The 10,893-nt window shown below is 18.3% G+C and overlaps 1 protein-coding gene across 1 annotated transcript; it reads left to right on the forward strand.

The window, feature by feature from the left end:
* Positions 1–3,559: 3,559 nt before the first annotated feature.
* LOC127277133 (innexin inx7) lies at positions 3,560–8,590 on the forward strand. Its single transcript, XM_051297992.1, has 7 exons — positions 3,560–3,929; positions 4,450–4,540; positions 6,063–6,135; positions 6,215–6,392; positions 6,668–7,002; positions 7,640–7,830; positions 8,216–8,590. Exons 1-7 carry the CDS (start codon positions 3,842–3,844, stop codon positions 8,463–8,465), a joined length of 1,206 nt encoding a protein of 401 aa, XP_051153949.1. The 5' UTR covers positions 3,560–3,841; the 3' UTR covers positions 8,466–8,590.
* Positions 8,591–10,893: the final 2,303 nt, after the last annotated feature.

A 10,893-nucleotide genomic window follows, 5' to 3' on the forward strand; every position in this document is an offset into this window, starting at 1 on the left:
AGAACGATTTTTTTTTCGTAAACATATTTTTTGTTTACTTTTTCGTCAAAAAAAAAAAAAAAAAAAAAAAAAAATCATTTCTTCTATAAAATTGTACAAAATTTTTTTTAATAAGTTGCAAAAATGAAAAAAAAATTTAATATTTGTGAAATTTTCAAAAAAAACCTTCAAATAAATTGTATAATATGACACGTGTGTCGATGGAAATAAAACGTAAATTCAATTTCATTTTTTTTACCATTAAGTTATAAATCAATCTAAGTGATAACCTTTATCTCATGTATATATATATGAATTTTGGTATATGTCGACACCTAATTTTTTTTATTATGACTAATACACGCCTTGCGAGTCATATACCTTTAAAATAACAAAAATTTGTTTAATTTTTTTATAATCACAAGTTATATTAAAATTCAAAAATGGATTTTTTATTTTATATACAGGGAGACCAATAATAATCAATAATAATAATAATAATAATTTATTAACAATTTATTTAATTTATTATTATATTATTTATTATTAATAATTTAATTTATTTAATAATTTTAATTAATTTAATTAAGTAAATAATAATAAAAATAATATATTTTATAATAATTATATATTATATTATTATTAATTATTATTAATTTTTTTTTCATACATATATTCAAATAGCCATGTGTCATGTTCGACAGGATTGACTATAATAGAGCAATCGATGCGATTATATTATTCGCGTAATCACTGGCGCTAATTACGACACGTTCATTGATATATAGGTATATATATACCACATGTGGGAGTGTCCCGTGAGAAAAAAATACCGTTAAAAATTATTATAAAATTATTTTCTTTTAATTATTAAATTATTTTCCTTATAAAATTTTTTATTATCGTTTCTTCTGAATTTTAAACGGTTTTGTGTAATTTTTCTTTTTTTTTTTTATTAATTTTATATAAAAAAATATTTTACATAAAAAAACACACTCTTCTATATTAAAAAATTTAATGCAACATCAAAAAAAAAAAAAAACTTTTACACCTGACATTTTACATATTTTCATATAAATGTCTGTATTTATCTTTTCCATGTGAATGCATTATGAAAATGAACTTTTACTTGATATTTAAATATGTGAAAAAAATCCTTTGAGAAGTATATATATATACATTTCTTCATTTTATAAACACATTAGAAATTAATGATTTTTTTCTTTGAAAAAAATTTTGGGTTATTGCGCTTTAAAGTGAAAGTTTTTTAAAGACTTTTTAAAATAATAATTTTAAAAAAACATAAAAAATATATATTTAACATTTTTTTTGAATAAATTTTTATTATTTATTATTAATTATTAATTATTTAGTAATTTTTTTTATTTTTTTAATTTTTTTTTAGTTTTATATTGGACTAATATTTTTTTGAAAAATTGAAGTAAAAAATAAATATGAAACTATTTTTTTTTTTTTTTATCAAAATCGTAATTTATAATATGATTGTTCAATGATCTATTATATGTATTTTATTGATAACTGCGATGATTCCCTTTTAATAAATATTGTTTAATAAATATATATATGTTATAAGAGGGACAATTTTTTGTTATATATATATAAAACACCTGGGACTTAAGTCTTATCCAAGAAATATCAACTACTTATGTATAATATATGATAAAATTCTTGTCAAATATTGTAAAACAAGATCTATCTAAGTTGTCGATAAGAAAATTTGACTAGTTTTTTTTTTTTTATTCTCGAAAACAAATACTATTTTTTATGATAGAGTTATATAAAAAGACACATGCATCGACTATTTTCTACTTCAAATATACTCAAAAAAAGACAAAAATAAAGTCTAATAAAATATTTAAAAATAAAAAGTTTTATTTTCTAAATTAAAAAAAATATAAAAAAATATTTAAAAATATAGAAAAATAGAATAAAAAATAGAAAAAAAATATATATTGAATAAAAAAAATTTAATATTTTTAATTCAAGAATAAAATAACAATTCTTACAAATGGAAACAATATTCTTGAATTAAGAATAAATTTTTTTTTTCAATGTTTTTATTCTGGGAAATCTATTCAAAAAAAAAATTTATTCTTAAAGCTTATGGTAATAGTCTATTTCCTTTTTTTTTTACAATTCCAAAGTCACCTTGTGTGAGCAATAATGAGAACAGAAATGCCCCGAAGAAAGAAATTATGCGTGATGTAAATTTTTATTCTACTCTCAGGCGTTTATTGAAATTCAGGTCACTTTTGAGAGTGCTGTCTCTTTATACAATTATTTTTCTTTTTTTTTTTTTTGTTTATTTTTTTCATTTTGATGATGTACTTAAATCACGTGCTTTCGACACACCTCTTCATTTATATATACTGTTAAGGAATATCAATTTGAATTGTCTTTTATCAGCGATTAGTATCAATGTTGTAAAATAAAGAAATAAATAACTTTTTCTATCGAAGAAAGAAAGAAATTATAAAATAATCATTAATCGATCGCTACTGACATATATATATACTGCATAGATTTAATTCAATTTATTCAATCACAGTTATTATTAAACTTTTCTTGATATTGGATGATTTTGAAATTTTATTTAAAAATTAATTTTAACGAAGAAATCTTAATTAGATTTGATTTAATCGTTTTGAATTTTTATTTACTTTTTTTCATAAGTCCAAGATTCTAAATCTACTTTACCGACGCAACATAGAGTGGAAACTCACATGAAATATTTACCCTAATAAAATTGTATAATTTGAAAATTAAATTTTAAAAAATTAATTTAGGAAACTACATTTTTATTATTATTATTATACAAATATTATAAATAAATTATAATATATAAATAAAATAAAAAAATAAATAGAATAGAAAAAATATAATAGAGAAAATAAAACAATAATAACAAACAAATAACAAAAAATAATAATAAAAATAATGAAAAATAATAAAAACACAAATAAAATAATAATTAAAAAAACAATAAATAATAATTTTTTAATTTTCAAATTTTTTTTAAATAATCCAAATCTACTTTACCGACACAACATAGAGTGGAAACTCACACGAAATATTTATCTTGATATATAGAATAATTTGAAAATTGAATATTTAATAAAAAATTAAATTAAAAAACAAAAAATTGTTCTTTTATTATATATTACAAATATTATAAAATATATAAAGAAAATAAAGAGAATAAAAAACAAATATAATAAAGAAAATAAAACTTAAAAAAAAGAAATATAATAAAAAAAGAAATAAACAAAAAATATAAATAAATTATATAAAAAAAATGATTATTTTAATATCCAATATTGTTTTTAAATAATCTAAAGTTTGCATAATTTAATTTTAAAAAAGTATTTATGCATATAAGGGGAAAACGTTTATATAGCGGGTTCTTAAGACGTTTTATCATATATTTTCTTATCATTTCAAAATTATGGAAGAAGCAAGTAAACTTTTGTAATGATACGAAATTCATATCTCTCTCTTTCTATGCTGTATAGCAGTTTTTATGAACAGTAAATGATAAGAGTTCGTATAGATTTTCTGAGTTTGAAACACTTCAGTGTCAAATCGAATTCTCGACAACTGAGATCGAGTACATTTAATATAAAAAAGAAAAATTGATTATGGACCATAGTGCACAATTAGGTCATCGCCTCTGCAAACAATTTCTCAGTGTATCTTTGCTTTAATTATATAATAAAATAAAAAAAATATTATGATTTTAATATAAAATTTTTTTTTTTAAATAAAATTTTTTCTAGTTCCTTTTTTTTCTCTTTTTCTATAAATTAGAAAAAAAGTGTTATATATATAGATATATAAAAAAATGGCCACTGTACTTGGAACTTTTGCTGTTTTGAAAAATCATTTAAAATTAAAAGTTAGTCCAGACTATGTTGCAATTGACAATATCAGTAAGTATTGTGGAAAAACAAAATTGAAATCATTACAAAATGTAATAAATTGAATTTTCAAAATTTATTATTAATGGAATTATGTATTAGTATTAGGAGAAAAAAAATTTATTTGATTCAAGTACAAAAATTATTGGTTCAAATATAGTTTATTTGATTCAAGTAAATATTTATTTGATAATTGTAAAGCAACCGATTATTTGAATTAAATAAATTTTTATTGTCAGTGTATTATTTATTATTATTTATTATTTATTTATTATTTATTTATTATTTATTTATTATTTATTTATTATTTATTTATTATTTATTTATTATTTATTTATTATTTATTTATTATTATTTTGTATTATTGTTATTTATATATTTATTTATAAATATTATTTTGTTAAAAGTTTTTGAAAATTCGTTTATAACATTTTTTAAAATGATAATTTATATCTGACAGGTAAATAAGCCTTTTTGAAAAAATAAATTTTACTGAAGTATCTTAAAATTTTTTTTTTTTTTTTGGTTTTAGTTTTTAAGTTGCACTATAGAGCAACGTTTTTGGTTCTTTTGGCAGCCACTCTTCTCGTATGTTCAAGACAATTCATTGGAGAACATATAAGGTAAGTAAAAATTCATATGTTTCACGTACAGAAGTTATATATCACACCTTCACAACTGTAATTTTGTCTCGTAAACGCGAGACTTAAAAAAAAAAATGAACGTACGTTGCTCGAACTTTGATTTATGTATAAGTTACATCTTTTGAAAAAGTAAAATCCATTTTCAAATTTTGAACTCAGAGAGAGAGAGTCAATAATAAATTTACGAGATGAGTTTCTTTAAATCAAATTAGTATTTAATTATAATTTTATTTAAAAATCTTCTTCTTGTAAAATTAATAAGAATTTTATTTATTTTCAATTATAATAATTTTGAATTTAAGTTTCAATTATAATAATTTTTAATTCAGTTTTTATTATAATAATATTCAATTATAATAATTTCCAATAACAATTATTTTCAATTCTAATAATTTCCAATTACAAATTATTTTCAATTATAATTAATTTCCAATTACAATAATTTGCAATTATAATAATTTCCAATTACAATTATTTTCAATTATAATAAATTATAATAATTTTTAATTCAGTTTTAATTGTAATAATATTCAATTATAATAATTTTCAATTACAATTATTTTCAATTCTAATAGTTTTGAATTTAAGTTTCAATTATAATAATTTTTAATTACAATTATTTTCAATTATAATAATTTTTAATTAAATTTTAATTTTTAATTATTTTTTAAATATAATATTCAATTATAATAATTTTCAATTACAATTATTTTCAATTCTAATAATTTCCAATTACAATAATTTGCAATTATAATAATTTCCAATTACAATTATTTTCAATTATAATAAATTATAATAATTTTTAATTCAGTTTTAATTGTAATAATATTCAATTATAATAATTTTCAATTACAATTATTTTCAATTCTAATAGTTTTGAATTTAAGTTTCAATTATAATAATTTTTAATTACAATTATTTTCAATTATAATAATTTTTAATTAAATTTTAATTTTTAATTATTTTTTAAATAATATTCAATTATAATAATTTTCAATTACAATTATTTTCAATTCTAATAATTTCCAATTACAAATTATTTTCAATTATAATAATTTCTAATTACAATAATTTTCAATTATAATAATTTCCAATTACAATAATTTTCAATTATAATAATTTCCAATTACAAATTATTTTCAATTATATAATAATTTTTAATTCAGTTTTAATTGTAATAATATTCAATTATAATAATTTTCAATTACAATTATTTTCAATTATAATAGTTTTGAATTTAAGTTTCAATTATAATAATTTTTAATTCAATTTTAATTATAATAATATTCAATTATAATAATATTTGATTATAATAATATTCAATTATACCTAATAATTTTCAATTAAATAATTTTTTAATTAATTAATTTAATTAATTTTTTAATTTTTTAATTATAATAATTTCCAATTACAATAATTTTTGAATCAAGTTTCAATTTTAATAATAATAATAATAATAATAATAATAACAGATATAAAAAGAATAGAATTTTAATTACAGATGTATAAATGATGCTGGGGTACCAGGACACGTTATAAATACTTTTTGTTTTTTTACATCCACATTTACAGTAGTAAGTTTAAATTTTTTTTTTATTTTATTAATAAAAAATTGAAAATTGTAATATATATATAGACTAAAAAAATTTATAGGTAAAACATATGAATTTAACTTCAGTAATTGAAGGGGAAGTACCACATCCAGGCGTTGGTCCAATGAGCAGACATGATGAAATCGTTCATCATGCCTATTATCAATGGGTTCCATTTATTCTTTTTTTTCAAGCAATACTTTTCTATTTACCCCATTATCTATGGAGATCAGCTGAGGGTAAATTTTTTTTTATTGATTTTCTCACTTAGTTTTTGGTTATTAATATTTTTAAAATATTATTTTAAAGTCAAAATTAATATTTAAAAAAAAATTATATATATATTTAAATATATATTTAAAATATTAATAATAATAAATTATTAATTAATTTATTTCTTATGATTTGTTTGTTATTTATTTTTATTTATTAATTTTTATCCACAGTTTTAATTAGAAAATTGAAAAAAATGTCCTAATAATTAATTTTTTTTGAATAATTATTATTTAAATAGGTGGCCGATTAAAAATGTTGATATCTGGTTTAAATTTGGCATCGTTGGCATTGCAAGAGGAAAAAATTGAAGTCGAAGGAATGAGTATACCAACAAAGGGTGATCGCGATGATAAAATACGACAAATTCGAACTGGATTTATAAATCGTCTACATTTAAATCGACCATGGGCTTATTATTTGGGTTTTTGTGAGGTTCTTAATTTTATTAATGTTCTCTTTCAACTTTATTTCACTGATTGGTTCTTGGGTGGTACATTTCTCAATCTTGGCACTGACATTCAAAATAATGGATTTAATCACAGATTGGATCGTCTCGATGAGGTTTTTCCAAAGGTAACAAAAAACAAACAAACTATTATACAATTTATTCAAAATTAATTAATTTAATTCGTTATTAATTAATTTATAATTAATAACTAATTAAATTAATTACTAGTTAAATTTATTGTTTGTTCAATTAATTATTAATTTAATTAATTATTAGTTCAATTAATTATTAATTGTTAGTTTAATTAATTATTAATTTACTTAATTATTAGTTAAATTACCTGTTAATTAAATTACTTATTAGTTAAATTAATTATTAATTTAATAAATTTTCCCTGATTTCCAGTCAGAATTTAAATTTTTTCTTTGATTCTAATAAAAATATTTCCAAAACGTTTTCAATTATAAAAAAATGAAGACAATAATTTTTAGAAGCAAAAAATTTGAATTAAAAATTTCAAAAAAATTATAATTTTATTAGCATTTTTAGAAATTTGATATTTTTAACAGTACTTTTTATAAAATTCCCTAATTTTTCTTGCTCGTGGCAAGCTTGATTAATTAATTGATATAATTATTTTTGATATTAGATAAAAAAAAAAGATATTTTTTGCTTAAATAAAAAAATTTTGATATAAAAATTTGGATATTGGATATAAAAATTCACTAATATTATTATTATTAATATTAATTAATTATTTAGGTCACTAAATGCACTTTTCACAAATATGGTGGCTCAGGTACAATACAAACACACGATGCACTTTGTGTTATGGCATTAAATATTGTCAATGAGAAAATTTATTTTATTCTATGGTACTGGCTTATTATTCTTGCAATTTTTACTGGACTTGGTTTAATATGGAGAATTCTCACTATGGTTTTACATGCTCGGTAATAATACACATTTATTATTTAATATTATTATTACTATTTTTATTTTATTTATTATTTTTTTTTACAAAGCAAGTTTAGAAGAGGAAAAAATGTTTTTTCATGATTATTATAATTGTAATAATAATTATTTTTTTTTTTGTTTTTTTTTACAAAGCAAGTTTAGGAGAGGAAAAAATGTTTTTTCATGATTATATTATAATTATAATAATAATTATTTTTTTTTTTGTTTTTTTTTATAAAGCAATGTTTAGGAGTGAAAGAAATGTTTTGCTATTGTTATTTAAATTTTTATTATATTATTTTTTAATAGAAAATAAAATAGAAAAAAGAAAATGTTGGGCAAATTATAATGCGAAAACAATGGGGGGGTTTTATTTTACAGAAGCATCAACTTTAACAAACTAGTATTCTCAATGGCCTGTCCAGGGAAATATAATCCCTGGAATATGCTCAGGGTTACTCACGACTACCACTTCGGTGACTGGCTCTTCCTTTATTACATAGCAAAGAATCTAAACAATTATGTTTTCAAGGAGTTATTGCACCAGTTGGCGGAAGACCTCGAGGAACGGAAACAAGCCAAGTATAATATTATTCCAACTGACGATTTTGATACATTAAAAAAAGATTAAAATCAAAATTATTTCGATTTTATACAGAAAATGTAAAAAAAAAATCCGGAAGAAAAAAATTATTTTTTTTTTATTTTCATTTCATAAAAGGTTTTCCAAAAAAAAAAAATATTAATTCTTAATTAAAGAATAATAAATATTAATATGTAATAATAATTATTAATTGTAATTAATATATATCAATTATTTTTGCAATTAATATATAATATTAATTATTATTAATATATATAATTAATATATAATTATTATTATAATTAATATTATAATAAGATTTATATTTAACAATTTCTAAATCGTGTTCACTTTAAAAAAAAAAATTTTTTTTAATATAATTTATACATTTGTACATAAAAAGTAGTTTTAAAATAAATATTTAATAAAAAAAAGCAAATTTTATATTTTGATCAGTGATCGATAGAAATCTTTTTTTTCTGTTAAAAAAATCAATTTCCTTGTGATTCAATTTTGTGAATTCGTAATTCATAAGTATAAACAAATGATATAAAAAAGATAAAAGTCAAAAAGAATTTCCTCGAAAACGTGTATTTTTTTTTTTTATTTTTTAAAATTGATTTATCGGAAAAAAATTTCATAAGAAATTCGTTATCGTTGAAGAGATTTTCCAAAGTCTTTTATCGACGAATTGTGATTCTATATTGTCATTGAATAATACAATATTTTTAAAAGAAAGTTGACGGAAATTATTTTGTTTTTATTTCCTGTTCACACACGTTATTAAGAAATTTGTTTTTAAATTAATTTTTTTAATTAGAAATTTAATATTTAAATGAGAATAAAAAATTTTTTAATAGAAATAAATTTTTAAAAAAAATAAATAAATGTAAATAAAAAATAATTAAAAGTAAAAAACAAAATTTTAAAATAGATAAATATAAATAATAAATATTTTTTTGTATCATAAAACGTTTTATATTTTAACAATTAAAAAAAAAATTTATTAAATAAAACCTTTAATAGAAAAAAAATTGAAAAATAAAAAGTTGAGAGTAATTTATTCGATTTGGGAATTTTGGCTTCTTTCAAGTTCCACATACGTGTAGGAGGTAAAAAATTGGAGTTCAGAGACCTGTTGAGTCTTTCTCTTTTTTTTCCTCAAAACTTGTTCTATAAAAAATTCTGTTCCTATACCTTGAAAGTACATTGTGAGTAATTTCATTAATTTCAAACGATTTATTTTCATATATTCAAAGTATTTTCAATGTTTCAATTATATACACATATTTTTTTTATTGAAAAAAGTTTTTTTATTTTTATTTTTCATTTTAATTTTTAATTTTTAATTTTTAATTTTTTAATTTTTTAATTTAAAATTTTTAATTTTATAATTTTGGCATTTTTTACTCATTATATAGTAATGAGAGGTTTCGATTATTCATTTCAATGTAATGAAGTAAAAATCACTTTACGTTAGGTGTTATGCATTTTTTCCTAATTACTTCTTTGAAATTAATTTTTATCACTAAAAAGATAAAATTGTCTTTGCCCTATTCGTTAATTATTTAAAAACTTTGAATACAAGCGAGAGACTTTTTTTTAACGATAAAAACTACAAGAAACTTGTAACCAGTTAAAATTATGAGCTATAGGTATATAAATTTATAACTTTTGCAATTTCAAAGCGCATGCTGATATGAATTTTCCAAGCTCGTAAAATTGATGAACAAATTGCGTCAATGTCAAATTTTACATTATTCTTACAGTATATTTTCATAATCTTATTAAAAAATAAAAAAATAAAAAAAAACGATTCTCATATGTGAAAATAGTTTAAAATTTATTATATTGTTAATAATATTATTATATATTAGTTTTTGAATTTCTTTTAAGAATTCTAATGCCAAAAATTGTAAATCATCTTCAAAAAAAAAAAAAAAAAAAAAAAAATTCTTAAAAATAGTTAAAAAATAGTTAAAAATAAGAAACAAAGTAAATCATAAATAATATTAAGTAAATATTTGTTAAGTAATGATTCTAAGAAAATTATAAACCTTGAAAAGAAACAACTCTATTTCCTTATAGCAAAACATGAAGATTTCACTATTACTGACAATGAGTATATCACTGAAAATCTTGACCCATAAATAAAATGACAGAGATCTTCAAAAGCGATAAAATAACATTGCTATGACATAAAAATTTTTTCCCCCGCAACATATTTTCGAATTAAAAAATATTGTCACTAATTTATTTTAACACCTTTCATCACTTTTGATTGCAAAAAAAATTTATAATTACGAAAGAATAAATAAATTTTAGTACACTAAAAAAAAAAAATTATTTTATACATTAATTTATAAATTAATTGTAAAAAAAATAGATTTTTAAAAGTACAGTAAGTATTATATTTCAATTGAGTTTTAAAAATTTATTATTTCGTAATGTGTGTGAAAGTGAGAGAAATAAAAAA

The sequence above is a fragment of the Leptopilina boulardi genome, unplaced genomic scaffold (assembly GCF_019393585.1).
Source record: "Leptopilina boulardi isolate dan_hultmark-lab unplaced genomic scaffold, ZJU_Lbou_2.1 LbouV2_165, whole genome shotgun sequence".
NCBI lineage: Eukaryota > Metazoa > Arthropoda > Insecta > Hymenoptera > Figitidae > Leptopilina > Leptopilina boulardi.